The sequence below is a fragment of the Colletotrichum navitas genome (assembly GCF_030913465.1).
Source record: "Colletotrichum navitas strain CBS 125086 chromosome Unknown LY79scaffold_11, whole genome shotgun sequence".
NCBI classification, from domain to species: Eukaryota; Fungi; Ascomycota; class Sordariomycetes; order Glomerellales; family Glomerellaceae; genus Colletotrichum; species Colletotrichum navitas.
The window spans coordinates 48,750-69,035 of record NW_026850557.1 but is presented as its reverse complement, the minus strand read 5'-3'; the positions used below and the strand labels follow the sequence as shown (position 1 = coordinate 69,035).

General features: G+C 48.4%; 4 protein-coding genes across 4 annotated transcripts; 1 reads left to right on the top strand and 3 right to left on the bottom strand.

Annotated features, from left to right (window-relative positions):
• Window positions 1–1,066: 1,066 nt before the first annotated feature.
• Window positions 1,067–2,625, bottom strand: LY79DRAFT_543483 (aldo/keto reductase). Its single transcript, XM_060557047.1, has 2 exons — window positions 2,502–2,625; window positions 1,067–2,446 (listed from the first exon to the last, which is right to left on the bottom strand). The coding sequence occupies exon 2, from the start codon at window positions 2,345–2,347 to the stop codon at window positions 1,424–1,426; it is 924 nt and encodes a 307-aa protein (XP_060417382.1). The 5' UTR covers window positions 2,348–2,446; window positions 2,502–2,625; the 3' UTR covers window positions 1,067–1,423.
• A 6,778-nt stretch (window positions 2,626–9,403) lies between these two features.
• Window positions 9,404–11,514, bottom strand: LY79DRAFT_47524 (glucose/galactose transporter). The gene is made up of 5 exons (XM_060553231.1): window positions 11,133–11,514; window positions 10,980–11,067; window positions 10,203–10,772; window positions 9,814–10,145; window positions 9,404–9,758 (listed from the first exon to the last, which is right to left on the bottom strand). The coding sequence occupies exons 1-5, from the start codon at window positions 11,275–11,277 to the stop codon at window positions 9,487–9,489; spliced, it is 1,407 nt and encodes a 468-aa protein (XP_060417381.1). The 5' UTR covers window positions 11,278–11,514; the 3' UTR covers window positions 9,404–9,486.
• Window positions 11,515–14,069: 2,555 nt separating this feature from the next.
• On the bottom strand, window positions 14,070–15,626 carry LY79DRAFT_657005 (uncharacterized protein; the record flags this gene model as incomplete). The annotated part of the gene is made up of 8 exons (XM_060562700.1): window positions 15,486–15,626; window positions 15,258–15,304; window positions 15,119–15,136; window positions 14,984–15,083; window positions 14,772–14,815; window positions 14,509–14,562; window positions 14,319–14,371; window positions 14,070–14,115 (listed from the first exon to the last, which is right to left on the bottom strand). The coding sequence occupies exons 1-8, from the start codon at window positions 15,559–15,561 to the stop codon at window positions 14,070–14,072; spliced, it is 438 nt and encodes a 145-aa protein (XP_060417380.1). The 5' UTR covers window positions 15,562–15,626.
• Window positions 15,627–18,203: 2,577 nt separating this feature from the next.
• LY79DRAFT_509013 (phosphate transporter) lies at window positions 18,204–20,230 on the top strand (the record flags this gene model as incomplete). The annotated part of the gene is made up of 3 exons (XM_060554012.1): window positions 18,204–18,282; window positions 18,433–19,890; window positions 19,947–20,230. The coding sequence occupies 3 exons, from the start codon at window positions 18,204–18,206 to the stop codon at window positions 20,228–20,230; spliced, it is 1,821 nt and encodes a 606-aa protein (XP_060417379.1).
• Between the last annotated feature and the right edge of the window lie 56 nt (window positions 20,231–20,286).

The following is a 20,286-nucleotide window of genomic DNA, read 5'->3' as shown; positions in this document are numbered from 1 at the left end:
CGAACGACAGTCATCTCAATCAGCGGTTCCCTCCACCAAACGGGGTTGTCCCTGTCTGGTCTCCAGGTGAATCAGGATGCTATTATGGCGAATTTGGAGTCGACAAAGGGCTTGATCGCCGCCGAAACCGTCATGGTGGATTTGGAGAAGCACATTTGCCGTCAAGAATCACATGTAGTATACAAAGCGTGCAATCAGGCTCAAGGAAACAGAATCTCTTTGAAGGAAGCCTTGAGAAGTCGTCACAGGTTCCATCTCGCATCAGCGGCGCTCTCCATGTTTTGTGATCCTGCGAGTTATCTTGGCTATTTATTACCAACTGATGATGCTCGATGAGATGTTAGGCTGCAAGATAATGAGCGAAAATGAGCTCACAAAAGAGAAATGGGTCAGTGAATGCTGGGCATCAGATAGTCCTAAAACCATGTTGATGGAAATGTTTCGAAGTAGAAACTCGCAGGCCTCTCATTAATTTGCTTCTTAGATATTCTGATTCAGCCGCGTTTTCTAATGTTTCGTAATTTGCTGGTGAAGCAACATAGACATGGAATTTTCTTTGAAACATCAACGCTTCCTCTACCACTGGTGTTAGACGATAGTTATCATCTCAACTCATGCGATGGGATCTACTTCTGACTAATGGGTTTCGGGAGTATGTATGAACCAAATGTACCTCTCAAGCAGAAGCCCACGCAATAAACTTGAAGTCCATGACCAAGTCCACGCAGAGACCAGTAGTTACTACCGAGAACGATATGAAATCAAGTCATATGCGTGGATATGTATCAATATGCAACAAACATTGCATTTGACAAGTTCGATAGCTGCCGGATCTTGATTGGACTTGATGATCATCTTCACCCCTCTTCATCACAAAGTCATTCATTGTGCATGTGTCTGCCTCAGCACTGAAGGGTAATCAGGGCGCCGAGTACCAGACTCAAGGTCGTAATCAGATTTAGACATTTTGCGCCTAAAAAGTTCACGTCTAAATGGATGCTGCTTTTACAAACCATTCAGCTTTTCTACTGTAAGCGATCAATTTCAACTAAGCTGTATCAAGCTCCCCATGGATCACACTCAATAGTTTCTCAAAAAGAAATAGGCCATAAATTCGTACCAGGGCTCGCCTGGTGTACTGTCTAGCTCGCTGGTCTAAGTATGATGTCTTGCCTTGTGTCCTCCCATAAACAACCCAAACTCCAATCTAAACTCTTTGGTGGGGGGAATCAAAAGTCAAGTGGCATGCAATCAACTCCTTTTATAATGTCCTGGATGGACGACGTGCTTGAATCGTCACGTCGGCAAATGTAAGAGGCGGTTCCAATGCCCTCAGGACGGAGGAAATGCTCAAGCTCGCGCTGGTGAACCAGCGATGTACCGATCGAAGGGGGTGCCCGAAGGCCAGATATGTTGATATTATTTACTCCTTGTGGAGGGAGCCAGTGACGTAGTTCTCCTCGAGGGCGTCGATGGTAGCAATGTCCTCCTGGGAGAGCTCGAAGTCGAAAGACTCAAAGTTGGACTTAATGCGGTGGGCGGTGAGGGACTTGGGAAGAACGATGTTGCCGCGGGAGGCGTTCCAGTTGAGGAGGATCTGGGCCGGGGTCTTGCCGTACTTCTCAGCAATCTTGCCGACGGTGGGATCTTCAAGCTTGTTGCCGCGAGCGAGAGGGGAATAAGCTTCGACGGCAATTCCGTGCTTGCGGCAGGTGTCGACGAGCTCCTGGCGCTGGCAGAAGGGGTGAACCTCAATCTGGTTGACTGCGGGGACGACAGAAGTCTCCTTCATCAGCTCCTCAATGTGCTGGGAGCTGAAGTTAGAGACACCGATGGAGCGAACCTTGCCCAAGCGTTGGGCAGTCTCAAGGGCTCTCCAAGAGGCAAGTCGCTTCTCCTTGTCGTCGGAGGGGGAGTGGATCAGGTAGAGGTCGAAGTAGTCGAGACCAAACTTCTCCAGAGAGTCGCACAAGGCCTTGAAAGTGGCCTCGTAGCCGTGGTCGGCGTCCCAAAGCTTGGTAGTGACGAAAACCTCAGATCTGGGAGTGCCAGTCTTCTGGAACCACTTCTTCAGGGCGCGGCCACAGGCCTCCTCGTTGGCGTATCTGGCGGCAGAGTCGATGTGTCGGTAGCCGGCGTCGAGAGCGGCAATGACGGCGTCCTCAGTTTCCTGGCCGTTGGGGGCCTTGTAGACGCCAAGGGCGATCTGGGGAATCTCGTTGCCGTCGTTGAGTCTAACAGTCAGACGAGGGGAATCGCAAGGAGAGGCGTATCCGGAGTCCTGGCGGGTAGGCATGGCCTTCTCCTTGCCAATAACGGGCTGACGGGAAGCGAACTGGGTGGCCATTGTGAATGATTCGAGGGTTGATGTGTAGATGCTGGGAGAAAAGGCTATGAATGGGGATATCAGGGTGAAGTGTTCGTTGGTATGTTGGGGCCGTTTGAAGTGATTGATGTGTGAGTGGTGTTTTCAAGTGAGAGAGCAGATGTTGCCGACTTATCTGTTTCCTTTTATCCTTTTCGACGTCTCTCTGTATACTCTCCTATTACCTATCCCGGTCCGATGGCGTCCTCTCCCTTGTCGCTAGTTGCGGACCCGCCGTGGTGAAGAGCCGTCTGCGTTGAGTTGGTGCCCCACCACTTGGATGGGTACCCGTTCTCCAACAAGTGGCCCCATACCGATTCTGAAGGCTGGCACCGTGCTCCTCCTATGGTGGTGAGTAGGTTTTCCATGTGAACGAATGTCGATTCCGAGTCGGTGCTGGCAGTTCCCAGTCGGTATCTGTCCGTCTCTCGTACGGTGCCAAGTTGATGCCCCGTTATCTCTGGGCCCACGACCCGCTGGTGTTGGATCCAATGACGTAGAAGTTCTCCGCCGAAGCTGGGCCGCTGATCCGCCGTAGACCGGATCCAATGACGTGCCGTGTCTCCGCCGAAGCTGGGCCGCTGGGCGGCGTTCGAGTCAGGGTTCTCGATGGAGATACGGTGGCCATTGTCCAGTTGCACTGCTTGCGGCAAGCCTCAGTCCCGGCTGCCGAAAGCCAGCTACCTTACACTGGCTACCGCATACTGAAGTCGACTCATGCTACGTGTACCTAACGGGATAAGCAATGGATCGGGCGAATTGATTCACTTGGACATCGGTGTATGAGCCGAACCACAGGATTTTATCGGATTACTGAGCCTCACTTTATGTGCTCCACAACTTTGACGAATATCAGCTTTCACAGTGGCAAAAATCTTGCAGTGAATACAAAGTTTTACGGACAAGCGCAATTGTGAAGGACAGTGCACAATTGGGAGCCGCTGCGGAAATCCCAACTGCCAAGAGCCACGCCTGGAGAGGTTTCGTTCGGTCAATTATTCCCGGAGACCCATGAAGCGCTGTTTCACTTTCAGCCGCGGCGGAGTGTCATGATTCGTCGGAGGCACCGAATCGGCATAGAGCCAACGCGGCTGAGGAAGAAAATCCAGTTTTCCAAGGAGACGTCAAAAGGCCAGGTACATACAGTGAGTGTCCTGGGTAAGGTGTCGTGAAATGAAAAGCCGCACTAAGCGACAGGCGCGATTTTTCACAATATGACGTCAAGCTGCCACTAGTATCACGGCCGAAGTGGACCAATGTAAAACGCGGTGCAGCTCAAGGCCCATTAGAAATAGACCCTTGAAGCTGGAAAGATCCCGCAGTTATTTTCAGTCTATACGCTGAAGTTGTTCCATGATGAGTGCGTAGTTTGGTGGTACGAGTTGCGGCCTCGACAGCCTGGAATGTAAGGAGTATGCGAGTCGTAAACTCGCCATTTCTAGTATACATGGGCAATGTATCCGTACCCTTCAGTACGGAGGTGCGTGTCAAAAGTTCATGCCCAATATGCCAGGACCAAATCCAGCTAGTGGACCCACTTAATATATATCTAGCTAATCAGAAAGGCAGGATTAATCTACTGTAATTTCTTCTTTACAGGGGCTAAAGCAAAGTAGCCTATAATAACAACAATAATAACAACACTACCTTTTTACCCCTTTAACTATTATAACTTATAGTATATATTAACCCTTCTTTATAGGCAGTTATTCTTGCCCTCTAGAGCTATATTAGAGGTAAATTAGCTAATAAAGTTACTTAAGCCCTAGGGTTATCTAAGTGTATAGTTAATAATATTCTTAACTAAGTAAAAAAGTAGGGCTTTAATCTAACTGCTTCTACTTTTTCTTTATAACCTAAATACATTAATAATGCCCCTTAAGCTAGCTAGCTAAAGAAGGCTACACCTATAGTAGCTAAGCTTATTATCTAGAAGGTTTACTATAATTAATATAGTAAAAAAAAGATATATACTAATATTACTAGTAAGCTCTAAAGTAAGCTAGACATAGATCTTTTAGTAATAATAGTTTACTATATCCTTTAGTAAGCTAGCTTTAGAAAAACTAAACTAATAAAAAAGCCTAGCTTAATAGCTTAGATAAAGTAAAAGAGGCTTTCTTAGTGTCTAGCTTATTACTACTAGTTACTTAAGGATTAGAAGAAGGTTATCTAGTCTAATAAGACCTTAGTAGTCTTAGGCTATTACTATAGTAGCTATTATCTATAGTAATAGGTATATAAAGCCTATATAAAGTTATATATTTATACTTAATAAAAGGGATACTTTAAGTTTATATTCTAAGGCTACTTTATATATAATAAGAAAGGCCTTTTCTACTACTAGTTACCTAAGTTAGTAGTAATATAAAAGGCTACTAATAAAGAGATTATAAAGTTAAATACTAAGCTAAAGCTAGTTAAGTGTCTTAAATAGAAGTTAAAGAAAAAGATTAGCTAGCTTTAGCTTTAGTAGCTCCTTAGCTATAAACTAACTTTTTACTAAAATACTTATACTAGTAAGTTAGTTTATAAGAGTAAAAAAAAAATTAACTAGTATTATTACTAAAAGAAGATTCTTTTACTAAAGCTTTTCTTATTTATTTATAATAAGTGCTTACTTAGTACTTTTGTTTAAGAGAATAAAGCACCTTCTTATAATTACTACTTTATTTACTAGATATATTTAACTTATAATATTAAAAAGCTTTACTAGTGTAGTAATAGCCTTAACCTTAACCTTATTAAGCCTTACTAGCCCTAGATAAAGTAATTTATAATAAGAAAAGGTACCCTAGTTAACTAGGCAGTAGCTAAAAAAGTATAGTAATAGTGCTAGTAGGTATTACCTTAAGAGTAAATCTAGGCCTAGATAAAGAGGCTACTAGCCTATATTAAGGCTATTATTGCTCTTAATGGTAGTAATAAATATAAGGAGGGGCATTATACTAGCAGATATTAATCAGAAGTTCTAGATAGGCATCGTTAAAATATTAGTAGTAAATTTATTTAGGTAGCTACCCCTGCAATTACCCTTGTCAATTGACATAGGGTGGTCTTGGCATATTAGGCATGAACTTTTGACATGCACCTCCGTATTGTAGGTAGATCAGAGTCTGAAACTACGTTCCTGAGTTCTGCAGGGCTTTGGGCCAATCAACTATGGGCTACAGGGTTATGGCCTTTTCGAGGGCCCCAGCGGCAGGGCGCTAGGTATAACAACTTTCCAGACTCCTCAGGATCCCCCCTGATGTCATTGGAGGGTCCTGATGTAGGGCGGAACGGAGGCTAATGGTGATTAAACGGAAGTACCTGTGGCCATGGATGGAGGCATACAGCCTGCAGGACCCCTATCGGGAGGGCTCGGAAGGGCCCCGCTCTTTCCTCAGGCTGGGCAATCAATCAGTGAGTGTAATAGAGAGGGGATTGACTCTACCTGCCATATGGAGTTGCGCCCGCGTTGCCTTATCGGCAGAAGTCCATGTTCCCGATTTTAACAGGTTACAGTCGCCTACAGGTATATGCCAGCTCAGCGAGAGACAAACATGATGATAAGACTTTCTAGGAGTTACCCTGAGACCCTGAGCCCGGCGATCAGCAGCTGAATCAACTCTGAGAAATTTTCACATGTACATTACACCACGCCAGGCTCATATACAGCCTAGCAAGTTGGAAGCGCTTACCAAACTACGGGCAGTGGATCGGCAAGGATACATCAGGATTTTTTCTGGTTCGAGGAAGTACATCATAGTAGGTAGCCGCGCACCAAAAAAGAAAAAAGACAAGAAAAGAAAAGCCGTGCTTCCACAATCCCTGTCCAGAATATCGAGAATGCCGATGAACGTCAATGCCCCCCTTATCTGACACTGAGACAAGGTCCTATCAATGACCCACGCGAGGCTCCAGTTTATCTTTTATCTCAACCAAGGTAGGAATCACTTCTTCCCAGCGTGCCAGCCTGGGTGCACAGGTACTTGTGGATTGAATAGAAACCTAACTGGATAGAACATCTCGTAATGTGGGCTGCGCTAGGATGTCGAGACCCCGTCTCACGGCGAGAGAAACGACCGATAGGGGCGTCACCTCGACGGACAAACAGGCTGGCTATAGGCAGAGAGACGATCCTTAGTGGGGATACCTGCGAGGTGGAAAATGTCGCTCTCGAGCTTCTCGACACGGGGCATGAAGCGAGAAAATCCCAACTATAATCAGTATCATTGGCGGTGTAGTGTGGCATCGGTGAATGGGGCCAAAGCTCCACCACATCGGCATAACATTTATAATGGGTTTGGCCTTAGGGTCTTGGTTGCTATGACCCTTGCCTTCATTGGATGATGGTTTGCTTTCTAAACTTTTCGCTGGATGCCGAATCCTGGTGAGACTGCACTATCGAACTTGGTTTCATGAGGGATTTCGAGTCCATGTCGTAGGCGACCTAGAGTGCTGCGGTAAGATTACGTCTTAATGCATCGAGATCAAGCAATGAGACCGGATTTTGCTCCTCTGAAATGCGAGGCTAGGATAACAAATAAAAGAGATACCCGCCCGAGGCAGCCGAGAATAACAGCGAAACAGGGCAGTGGAATAACTTGGCAGGTAGGGCCATCCCTCTCCATCTAATTAGTGCATATGACAATCGAGAGCGAATGCGCCCGTTGCTGTGACGAGTAGGTAGAGCTGCATGCCGTGCAACCATACCATATAAAAAATGTCATCACCGCCATACCGCGCATGTAGATTTCCAAAGATAACACAAAATCGCATCCGTCAATGCCCAACCCAGCACGAGTCAGATATGGCGTCAGCGAACAAAGCTCAGGGCAAGTGACTGCAGGGAAAGAGGTGCTAATCACTTCAAGTAATGTTACAGCACAGGAGTTATGGATGTTGATCTACATCATGGTCGGCTTTTCTCGGGCACGGGCAGATGAGAGAGGACTAAAAATGCCTCAGGGTCCTGGTGGCCTCTCCAAGAAATCGACATGGAGTTTGAGTTGGATGGTATTGCGACAATTTTGGTAAGTTAATCGGTATCTAAGCGCTGTAGTCGAGTCAAGTGATAGTTAGTGGGATGGCATCAATTGCTACTAAGACACGAAGTTGCAAAAACCTCAACCCCACATTGATGCCGAATGTCACGATAGCCTCAGCCCCAGATCAGGAACACCATATATGTTCGTCATCCCCGCCAACCCCGCGAAAATGCCGATCTAAGCCAGAGAAAGACAAGAGATGGGGCGCTGCGAACCATATGTATTTTGAGCTTCAATTACTGACCGACGGCAGAAACTTGCTTCCGAATGCAATGCTCTCAGTTGGTGCAGTAAAGCAACACGCATTATTTACAAAGTCAACAAGGCTGGTTTCTGTCCGTCTTTCCTTGGAAGTTGTGTTGAAGCGAGTCCTCACATGAGTGAGTAGGGTGAACGATATGACCCCCTAACGCAATACCCGAACTTCGATTTTCGCGTTGAAGTCCATGCCCTCAGACTATGCCCGAGGATACTGTTATGATATTATCTGAGTACGTCTGGAACTTCAACTGTAGCTCTAGGAATCTTTGTGACTTTTATATAGCTCAAACGTGCAACTGTGCTCGCTCTAGAATGTCTTTTAGTCCCAATTTTGAATTCGCCACGGGTTTCAGCGACCGACGATCCATATTTTACTCCACGATGCTTGGATGTCAGATTTTATGGAGAATTGCTGATCGTTACGGTGCGGCTCAATACTCAACATTCCAAGACAAGCTTGAGCAATGATAAGTCTGGTGGGGGGGTGGGGGGGAGAAAAAAGAAGAAAAAGAAAAAGAAAAGAGTCGGACCTACTGATTTTTTGGATACCAAGTGAGTTCTCTTCATTTGCACCGTTCTGCGGCAACCGTACAAGGGGGACTGATTCTTGTCCCGCTTGCAGCTTTTCAAGTTTGCCTCATGCTGAAAACCCCTGTATTTGATGGACTCTTGCTATCAGGCTATTTGAACTGATTTGTTTGACTAGCCTTCTAGCATGGTGAAAGGAATGATTCTGTGTCCCAAAATAAAGGACCTTGTGGTAGGGCATTTGATCCTATTTATCATTGGTTGAACAGACTCTCGTGTGTAATGGTGTTGGCGCGCAACTATGTATGTGCGATACGCATTTTCTCTGCCGAAATGCTGCTGTCGCTGCCATCTTTTGTTGGGGGCTACAAGACTGACTGTTTGTAGTAAGAGGCCGAGGTCGGCGAAAGTGGGGATACCGACCACCGGCCCCGGCTCCGGGGTCGGCAAAGTTCGGGAAGGCTAAGTAGGATACGGAGTCGGGGGCCAGCACTACAACCGGTAGAGTCAGAACTTAGAAGATCGGAACTTTGAATTTCTGTGAACATCGTGCATGGTAGCCGAACTTCATTCAATATTAAACTGAGTTTTGTAAGGCCTGCCAGTAAGAAATCTAAACATAGAACACTTGGTGTGGACCTCAATCCATGGTTCATGCCATGCATAGCCTAAACCACCACTACATCTTTTGATCTCCCACTTTGTGCTGTATCATAGAGGCACTTATACCAAAACAAGGTCAAGACTATGCTGGAAACGTTCTTTGCCCTTAGCGATGCGTTCAGGATGTGCAATAATAAGTATCAATATGCTGACGCTGAACGTTTGAGAAAAGGCACAAGCCAATAGGCTTGCAAGCGTAGGCACAACCTACGGCAGACGTTAAGGGTAAGAAAATGATCTGAGTATGACATATGGCAATCATTTTAGAGGAAAGGGCGATTATCTTGTCTCAGTCATAAAACGACTCTTGTTCTTCCTTTGGCTTCATTAGAGATCACCAAACCTTCAGTAAAGTCAATTTACTATAACTAGAACTGTAGCACGTTCAATCTTGAATTCAATCGCTTTACTTCGAGAACTATGGCTGACGGCACTGATGACCTGAAAAGTTTGAGACTAGCTACAAAATAGAAATCTGGAATCCCTCGAGAATACGTTGATTATGCGACGAAGCCAAGATATAAGCCTTACATACTGTCAGGTTCCAACAATAAGTCGAGTGACATCGCACCCAATAAGCATCAGTGCCATCAGAAGAATGTTACGATGTGATGGCACAAGTCAAGTAATGTCCATTCACGATAACGTAGAGACGGCTTTCTCAGTCTGCTTGTCCTCGACAGATTTGATCCCTCCCTTCTCCCAATCCGCATCTACAGGTCGTATGCCGACTTCTGTAGTGCTGAATGCATCGACAATGCTACGGTAGCTGGGAATGAAATTGACGGCGAAGGCGTATGACCATGCCAGCACGAAAAATATGAGGGGGATGACCATGGCAGTACCCATACCCTTCGCATCGCCGACAACGCCGACAAGAGGAGGTACGACAGCGCCACCAGAAACACCTGGCAAAGATATTAGCAAGAGTTCCGAGAATATGACTGATCTGGTACCACCTACCAGCAATAATCAAGCCACTTCCTCTCTTCGAGTGTCTGCCAAGACCCCTCATGCCCAGAGCCACGATTGTCGGAAAGCAAACGGATTCGAAGAAAAGTACAATATACAGCATAGCCATACCTACATCTCCATCCTGAGTAATGGAAGGAACGATGAAGATGACACAGCAGGAAAGGAAGCCGAGGAAGACCCAACGGGGCTTGATGTAGTGCATGAGACCGGTACCAGCAAAACGACCCACAGCAAAGGCTGCCTGAGCGCCAGCGAAGAACTTGGAGCCGAGAGGACTGTCAGTATTGGGACGACGCTCGGTCACGTAATTGATAAAGAAACTGAGTTGCCATGTTAACGCATAGTCATATCTCCGCCATTTCGCAGTCTGGACTTACCCGGCAATCGCAACTTGAGCGCCAGTGTAACAGAATTGGGCAAAAGCGGCATGAAAGAGGCGGTATTGCTTCCGGAAGGGTTTATCGTCAACGTTGGCGTGGGTCTCAGAAGCCTGAAAAGCCATGTCGGCATCCGTGATCTCAGGAATCCTAGCCAGCCAGAAAACGATGGCGAGGGACCAGACAAAGACGGCGATGGCGAGGTATACCCATTGCACATTCTCCAAGGCGCGCTTGTCGTCAAAGGCAAAGAAGACATATGAACCCATCACGGGAGCGACGACGGTACCGATACCGTTGAAGGCCTGGGAGATGTTGATTCGGAATTCGCTGTACTTTGGAGGACCGCAGACGGTGATGTACGGGTTTGCAGCCGTCTCTAAGGAGCCAAGGCCATTGCCAATGATGAATATGGCGGCGCAGAAGCCACCAAAACTCTTGGCGATGATGCACGGGATTGCGATAAGAGCTCCAATACCGTAGAGAAAGAGGCCAAAGACGAATGTCGCTTTGTAACCCCAATGCCTCAAGATCCATGCGGCATGACCAAGACTAGCGATGAGGTAGGCTCTGAGCAGTAGAAGTCAGCAAGCTGGGTTGCCATCTGAAGGGTCGCCAAAACTAGATTATAAAGCTGAATCGCAGACAGAAGTTCCACGGAGCATTTCTTGGTGTCATTCGGTTGGTCGTTGGCACGAAGAATGACGCCCGTTGAAGGGAAAGCCTCTCAGTCGAGCCTACAGCACTACACACAGTCGTTGCGATGGAGTGACATACCCGAAGTAGGCGGCCTGCAAGCCGGATGATCTCGCTCGGGTAATGTGTAGCGTCTCTTGAAAATGCTTGTTGAGAGTGTCAAGGAGACCTTACGCTGAGAAATCAGCAAATCTCTTAACTTTTCTCTGTGCGGTCGGGTCGGAAGTAGCGCACCGTAGGAGAAACCCCAAAGGAAGAAAAGGATGGTGACAAGGAAAATTGGAAATAGAGACTCCTTCAACGTCAGCTCGGCAGCATTTGTGCGCACGTTGTCTTTATAGCGCAATGACCGTTTGTGGAAGAACTCCTTGACACCCATATCTTAGATACGATCAAATGGCCAATGGTGTATCGAGCGCCCTTGGGTGCGTCTCTAGGAAAGTTCGCGCGTCGGTGACGTATGTTGAGTGTCAAAGCCTCACGAGGAGACAGGTGCATTAGTAGCCGATGGGCGGCAGCGATGGCGCTTGAGTGGTATCGATGAAGCGCATAAAAAAACAAACAGACTGCTCAGGAGCGAGAGGCAGCCGGAGACGGATGAAAGCTTGTATTTGAGTGCTCGAGCCTGTCATAACCCCCCGGTCGGTCCAAGCCTGATATTGCCGTGGAGGGCAACGTGGGATGGACATTGTTACGCTTGGCATCGCCTGGTTACATGAGAAGACGGATAACTTTTGGGTTGAGGTAAGCATCATGGCGAGATGAGCGATAGATCAGGCTTGTTTGGGGTAAAGGGCGTTTGGAGAGGCGTGCGGGGGTGGGTCATCACGCTTTGAGTCGCGGGGATCATCATCTAGCTTATTTGAAGTGCGGGGTGAAGACTAGGAGAGCCAGTCGAAAAGAACGAGTGGAACTCAGAAGACCTTGGAAAGCGCGCCATACATGTCTGGCATGCACACTTTTGGATGACAATCCCTCGAATCAATGACCCGGAGGCCGGGCAGTAGATGAGTGCGAGTGGGAACTTCAAGTCTTGGGAGGTGGTGATTGGATATCGACTAGCCGGGTCCGGGGTAAAGCGCCTGGATTTGACACAAAGATGACCCGAAGGTTGAGAGTGCCGACGCGAGATGAGGCCACTGTCATTGGTGTAAAGAATTAGGAGCCGAGGGCACTCCCCGATCTTTTCCTGCAAGGTTCGGCGTAGAAATCGAACCTTGCCTACGCAGTTGGTGTCACATTTGTTTTCTGCTCTAGCTTCTAAAAGGTGTGATGTTCGTCTGCGTGCCCTTTTCCGTCGAAAGCCTTTCATGCAAAGGGGAAACGTAGCTGCTGGATTGGCACGCGGTTCAGCAGTACATATAGTTAGCCCAACGGCCTAACCCCAAAACCGGTTTTGAATCTCGAACAGCTAGGTACCATGGCCCCACGTGCAATTGACGCCATTCCGGAGAGGTCTCCTCCTTCTTATTGGGATGTTAGACCCGAGCCTTTGGCATCCCACTGACAGGTGTGAGAAGTTCGTATCTTTGACACGTTCGCACTTCGAACCTCCACGATCACGAAATACTAAGATGTTAGGAGTCAAGATAGCAAAAATCAATTAGAGTCACGTGGAATCCGGGCCATCCCCATGTCAGCGTGAGGACGTTTCTTGGTTCAGCCAACCAGAGCGAGGAATTTTTTGAGGAAGAGCTACGGTATCTGCTTAAAAGAAAAGAAGAAAAGACCTTTTATATCACAAAAATTACACCGTAATCAATGTGTAATCGCCAACGAATTTTCGTGATCATCAAAATAACACATGCTTAAACTTTCAATGGAGCTCAAGAAACCAGGAGAAAGCAATGCCGCTAGTGATGGGATGGAGATTTGATCACATGGCTTGTAAGGAGTACATTTCTTGTTGACTACTTTCGTTCTTTGAGGGCATATGATTGCAATTTGCAGAATAACGATTGGCCGCAGGTATCTAGAAACAATTTGAACAGAATCGATACAATAATATGGAACGGCTCTTATTTGTGATTCCCAAGGCATGCGGAAATGCTAATTTCAAATTCGTTAGATTGGTCAGCCACGGTGTGAAGATTGTATTAACATCTCGGGTCTTTTGCCACAATGGAAATGGAGGAGGAAAGAGAGGGAAAATGCATTGAATGTTTCTCTCCAGCATTCATCCGGTAAATTCAGATGGCAATGTGTCCAGAATGGATCTATAGGCCTGCTCTCCGGATTATATTTCATGTCGAAATCGTTGTTAGTATCACTCGACGGTATCATGGTCGCATTCCCTCTATTTTCTAGCAGTATTGAAGTAATGAGATGAATCTAGGTCGATATCTTCGGCGCTCGACCTCCGTCGAAGGTAGCATATCGTCAGCTTGGCAAGAGAGAAATCGGGGGCCTGGTATTTGGGGCCGACTTGCATGACCCTTTATTCTAGTCTCCAGATGAGCGTATTTGGAAAGGCTACTGGTCTTCATCATATGGCAGGGTGTTTCCCTAATGCTGTACCATATGTTCACTGGGTCTGCAGACCCACTCAAAGACCTCGGCATATCTAGGTGGGCATCCCAATAACACTTGTGAAAGAATCATGACCCACAAGACTATAGGCCTGGTACACAGGCCAGATTGTCCTCTTTGAGGACTCTTCTCATGATTATGTACAATCTATTGTTTCGCGGCAATGGCATGTTAAGGTTCTGAGGTGGGTTGGACACCGTGATGGAGCAACCAGATGTCGGGTTCCAACGCTTTTTCCTTGTCTTCATTGTTTCACTTCCATACCACGGTATCGGGGTTATTGCCGAGGAAATAAAGATTGTTAGGACCGGTCAAGGTGAATTCTCTCTAGTCAATGCTTGCGTGGACTTTGGCGTTCAGTAAAGTTGTCACGGGAAATACGAGCCGTTCTGAGCAACCCTCAAGAGGGGCATAGAGTTGTCGCGCCAAGTTGCCACGAAGCGTTCCTGAATAGTTCACCACTCACATACGTCACGACCCCTCAAGGACCAATGTATGATCGAAAATCTCTCATCCCAGCTAGTGGTGTCAACTGCATTCCCTTGCTGCTTTAATTGCTTACAGTCTATTTCAGTATGCCACCCCGAAATAGGCTCAGCGGCTGGACCTCCAAGTCGCAGCCTGCCTTGGTGAAGCTACATATCAACCATCGAAAACTTTGGTCAGGAACTGCTTGCTAGCAAATACTCTATGTCACGATAGCTTCATACATTATGCGCACACCGCAAGAGCCTCATTATGTGCCATATCACGCGGCGTTTGACTCATAGCTCTTATCGGCTTCATTCTATACAGCCCTTTTCTCCATGTCTTTGCTTTCGTAGTCTAACCCGTTGTATCCCAGTTCTCCCATGTGTTGCTTTGTACTATAACTCGTGACACTATACTCACATGATATCACCAAGCGAACACTTTTTGCCTCCTTGGCCAAGCTTCGATGTAGACTATCCACGAGACTGGGTCCCACTATTCGCCGCAAAGATTTTGTCTGCCAGTAGGCAGGATGTTGCCTGCTCATGCATTGAGATAAGGGATGCTGGGCAGATGCAACTCTTGTACATGATATCAAAGTATGATATACCGTATACACTCGCGAGATCCAGATAAAGCTAATCAGTAGACTAGCCAGAAGTAGCTAGCAAATGTCCTATAGTAGCTAGGATGCACATTGTACTTAATGCGCTAATTCTTATATAGAAGGCGGTCAATCCTTCCACCCTCCGTTGCCAACCAGACAGCCCGCTGTTAGTAAGTACACAACCGTTACGTAAGAAGATAGGCTTTCGAAGGTCCCTGTTTCTGCCAGCACACTATACCCCTTACAGCGGACGCGATACCCCTTACCGTTAGTCTGTCTACTAGCTTTATCCGGATCTCGCGAGCGTATACTACAGGGTGGTAGGGGTAAGTTAAATGCCCCCTGTTATGTAATATCGCCACACAGCCCAGCTGGCTAGGCTAGTAAACAGTACTTTAATGCCCGCTACAGAAATAAGTTGGGGGGTGAGTGTTAGATTGAGATACCTGACAGGGGGTATAAAACTTCGGCCTGGTACCATAGTATGTACGGTAGCCTCGCAGCGGATACCCCCCTTGCATCTCGCCGTATGGCAGCCCTATGGACCCGGGCATCAGGCTGGGCAGAGCGCTTGGAGTCTACAGACAAGCTGATGGTGCCCCCCCCCCCTCACCTGGTCGACCTGAGAGTACTGTGCACAATAACAGCGATAAACCTCACATCCTAAAGGCTGCAGGTTTGAATCCAGTTTTCTTAGATTTTATAATTCCAAAATGGCTCCGCTAGGGAGGGTTAGAATAGTACTAACCTACCCTGCTTCCTACGCTGCGCTCTAGGTTGGGATAGGCCAAGACTATCCCTTTTTAAGTTGTGTTATCACTAAATCCACTGCCTACTAAGGTTTATTACAGTTATCATGCACGGTACTCTCAGGTTAACAGGAGGGGACACTATCAGCTTGTCTGATCACTCGAGCGCTTGCGCACTTTGCAGCCAGTGCTTAGCGCAATCTTGCAATCCCATGTGTAGTGCAGGCTCACTCGCGATACCAAACGACGTCTGAATCTTTGTCATTGTCGAGCCGGAAATCGTAAGGATGAGCAAGTGCATCATCATGACTGTTTGTATCTTTAACCGATTTTTCTCGGCTGGCTCAGCTGATCCCAAGGTGCCAAGTAGCCCTAAGCAGCAAAAAGAAGACGAGGGGGCGGGGGGGCTAGGACTCGGAAAAAGTGGCAAGAATATCTTTGAATGGGCTGTTTCGCATTCGTCGCAGCGAGGCCTCGGCGTCATAAGACAGAACAGACAGGCTATTCAGCTGGAAGTGCTGCTAGGCATAGCCAACGGCCACCCCGGTCATGAAACTAGATATTCTAAAGACCTTCTGGATTGAAGCTCAGGCGGCATCATTTGTAGCAAAAGAACTAATAGCGCACTACTACTACATCAGCCGCTAAGGACTTCATCTAGGTAGTGGTTCCAGTGGCGTGTCGTTGCGTACGTTCCCACATGCCAGACCCCTGAGAACTCATCACATAGCATCGTGCAGCCAAAATCTAGCTTGGCTCGTTGCGTGTTATGGCCGTTGTGCAAACACGGCCAGTCCTGGCCTACGGATCTAGCACGTGGGTTCGGCCAATGCGAGCGGGTGGGTGGACCAGCCGGATGAGTGGGGGTTAAATTCCAAGCGGTTTGGGAACCTGTCTGTCATCGGAGTTGCATGTACAAGGACGGTACAAGCTATCGAACCCGCGTGGACGGGTCAACGAAGAGATTTTCAAGGTTTTGGTGTCAGAAAAGGGTGTGCATGTGTCACCCCCAGTCTCCCGTCTCTCTAGCCTAGAGGCTGGAAGGGAGCTGAATACCATGAAGCTTCTGCCAACACACCATGTCGCCAAAAGGCGTGGCGTGCAGCGCTGCCATGCTGTGTCGCCGGCGATTGGGGCGCCGGGATTCTTGCCGTTCTTTGTCATAGGGTGAAAAATGCTTGGGTATGTGTCAAGCTTTGCCAACCCTCTGCCAATGTCATGACGGGTGTTCTTTGCCCCAATCGACAGGTTTGGGGAGTCTTAATGCGTCCTAGCATCAAGTACCCAACTCGGCGATTGACAAGTCCAGAGCCTCATCAACGTCAAATGTCACAGCTTCGATGTTTTGATATTTCTCACAAGATCTCGCTTGTGCCGAGACGCTCTAAACGGGGTGACATGACATTAGATCAGCAAGAGACATGGTTTGTGCCATATTGACAAAACCGTGCGACATGTGAGTTAAATATAAGAACAAGTATGAAAAAGAAAGAAAGAAAAATCATTAGATAGACCTTGAAAAAATACATATATAAATATAAGGATACCAAAACGGAGCAATGACTGTGGCTTGACACAGCGTGATGGATTCTATTCGTCTCGATTAGCCAGATTAGCGCGGGCCATCGTCCTCGATTGGGACACCGAGTGGACGAATTCGAGAACCATCTCACTGTTGGCAGGATTCATCATTCTCTCAGTATCTGCAAAGAGTCAACGCGATTGGACGTTGGTCACACTTGGCAAAAGTGCATTCGACTTTACGCCAGCAAATACGAGCCTCTGTTTCGTTGGTTTGCATGTCCGGCAACGGAGTTTGGTGGCAGTATTACGGGACTATACCACAAAGGGTACCGACGTGCCAAGAGCGGGTTGCAAAGTCGCAGTAGGGTTTGGCAGCAGACCCTGCGCAACGTGCTTGTAACGGGCATTCCGGGTGGTCGAGACTTCGGACCAACATTGATCTGGAGGGGAATGGCGGATGGGACTATGAGAGAAAAACTGGTCCGACTGGGGTGGCCTGAAGATGAGAAGGGGCTGAGCGATAGCCCTCGGTTCCTGGAGAGACACCATTGACTCTTATCATTGATCTTGGCGGAAAAAGGCAAACGTCGGTGCCCATGTTGACAGACCGGAGAAGCATTCCGTTACAGGCAAGTCGGACGACAGTTCAAGAGGAGCCAGGAGTCGTGTGTGGGACAAGGCGTCCACTGGATCAACGTCTAGGAAACAAAAATCGTGGTTGAGCGTTCGATGAAAAAAAAAAAGTCCAGATGCACAAGTGTGTGCAACGAACAAGATTCGATTAGAGGGCTTGGCACGCTCTTTAAGTAACCTTGATAACCAGGGGGCTGACGAACAAGTCAAACAATGATGGCAAACAGATGCTACACGTGGAGAGTTTGGGTGATGTGATTCGCCGACTCCAAATCCTCCCCGGATGAGATTCTTCGCCCACATAAAGCTTGCTGGGTGAACCTAGGCTAGCATGCTAGGGATACCGACATCTTGGCACACTAACCATATACAGAACCCTTGGATACATCCCGTTCGCCATGACATTAAGGTACATCCCTCATCGTCCAATGTTAAGCTAATGAATGGTATGGTGTGAGATGAGAGTGGGTGTGCGTCCATGGACGCGGGGTAACTTGCCCGGCCAAGGGTTGCTTAGCATGGTTAGATAAAGATGTACCTTGAGCATGGGGGGTTCGAAGCAGGTATGGACAAGGAGACCAAGTAGGTAGAGTTGGCCTCTGTTCGAAGGGAAAGCCGCCACTTTGGAAAACTAACCTGCCAAGAGAGGACATAAAAGGTCTATCATGCGCACTCTCAGTATGTCAGTCCGGCTTGAGTGTTTTGTCTTCCCCAACAGGCGACTCCTCCTCATTCAACGAGACCAAACAACCTGCTTGCCCAGCCACAACCAAGCAGCAGCAGTCCTCCACGATGGCGCTCGACCAGTACACCTATATCTTTGCCATCGGCACCTTCTTTGCTATGCTCGATGCATACAACAACGGTGCAAGTGAGTACTCCCCTTGATGGATGGTGAGAAGACAAGCAGCTAGATACCCGGTTGGGCCGCAGCCCTCTGGCCATCGCTTCCTGCTGCCTGCTTAGTCGATTGACTTTGGCACAACATCTATATCAGACGCTAACGAAATCAAACTCTCAGACGATGTCGCAAACGCTTGGGCGACCAGTGTATCGTCAAGGTCAATCACCTACAGACAAGCGATGATCTTCGGTACTATCTTCGAAATGCTCGGTGCAATCACCGTCGGTGCCCGCACCGCCGAGACCATCAAGAACGGCATCATCCCCAACAGCGTCTTTAACAACAACCCCGGTGTTCAGATGCTCGCCTTCACCTGCGCTTTGGCTGCTGCCTCTTCCTGGGTTATGTGGTGCACACGTCACTCCGCCCACGTCTCTTCTACCTACTCCCTCGTTTCTGCCGTCGCCGGTGTAGGTGTTGCGGTTGCCGGCGCCGACAAGGTCCAATGGGGCTGGAACAAAGGCAAGGGTCTCGGTGCCATCTTCGCTGGTCTGGCAATGGCCCCTGCCATCTCTGGCTGCTTTGGTGCCATCGTCTTCAGCCTTATCAAATTCACCGTCCACATCCGCAAAAACCCCGTTCCTTGGGCCGTCTGGACCTCGCCTTTCTTCTTTCTTATCGCCGGTACCATCTGCTCCCTGTCCATTGTTTACAAGGGATCTCCCAACCTGGGCCTGGGCAAGAAGCCTGCTTGGTATATCGCATCTGTCACTGTCGGGACTGGCGCTGGTCTCTGCCTCATCTCCGCTCTGTTCTTCGTTCCCTTTGTCCATGCCAAGGTCATCAAGAAGGACTACACCCTCAAGTGGTGGCACTTTGTCTACGGCCCTCTTCTCTTCAAACGGCCCGCTCCTCCCGATGCCGAGAAGGCTAAGGTTCCCAACTACGCTGTTGTTCAAGAGGATGAGGATGAGCAGACCCTTCCCTCGCACGAGTCCGTCAAGTCGTCCGAGTCCAACGATGAGCCCCTCAAAGAACCTCACAGCCCCAAGGAGACGCATATTCCCCAGGAAAAGTCGTTGGCCGCCGCTGAGATTGGCCAGGGTCCTAGCTACAAGCAGCTTCAGGCTGAGGGGGAGGCCAGGCTGCACGCTAAGCTCCTCAAGAAGCGTGGTCCCCTCGGCTGGGCTATGCGCACTCTTCGCGACAACCCCTTCGGCGCTGGTCAGATCTATGAGCTCCACAACATGAAGATTGCACTTAAGCGCATCCCCGCAATGATTACTGTCGGTGCTCTCTACGGTCTCCACTACGACATCCACGCTGCCCAGACTGGCGTTACTGGTACTCCTGAGGGTGAGCGCATGAAGCGCGTCTACGCCAACGCGCAGAAGTACCCCAACGAGGTGGAGCACACCTACTCTTTTGTCCAGATCATCACTGCCTGCACTGCGTCTTTCGCCCACGGTGCCAACGATATCGGCAACTCCGTCGGCCCTTGGGCAGTTATCTACTCTGCCTGGAGTACTGGTGATGCTGCCGCCGCCAAAGCTCCCGTTCCCGTTTGGCAACTCGCTGTCCTTTCTGCTACCATTTCTCTGGGTCTGATCACATACGGCTACAACATCATGAAGGGTAAGCTCACTGACCATGGATTCCGTGTATAAGAACATGATATTAACACCTCACAGTCATGGGTAACAAGATTACTTACCACTCCCCCAGCCGTGGGTCCTCCATGGAGATGGGTGCCGCCATCACCGTCCTTGTTTTCTCACAGTACTCTCTGCCGGTCTCTACCTCCATGTGCATCACCGGTGCTACTGTTGGTGTTGGCCTGTGCAACGGCACCCTCAAGGCCGTCAACTTCCAGCGTGTGGGTCTCTTGGTCTTCTCTTGGATCATGACCATCCCTGTCGCGGGAACCCTTGGCGGTGTCCTCATGGGTCTCTTCCTCAACGCTCCTCACTTCTAAGCGCATCTCTTTGTACATCCCGACGAGGGACTTTCACAAGATACCATCAATAGTAA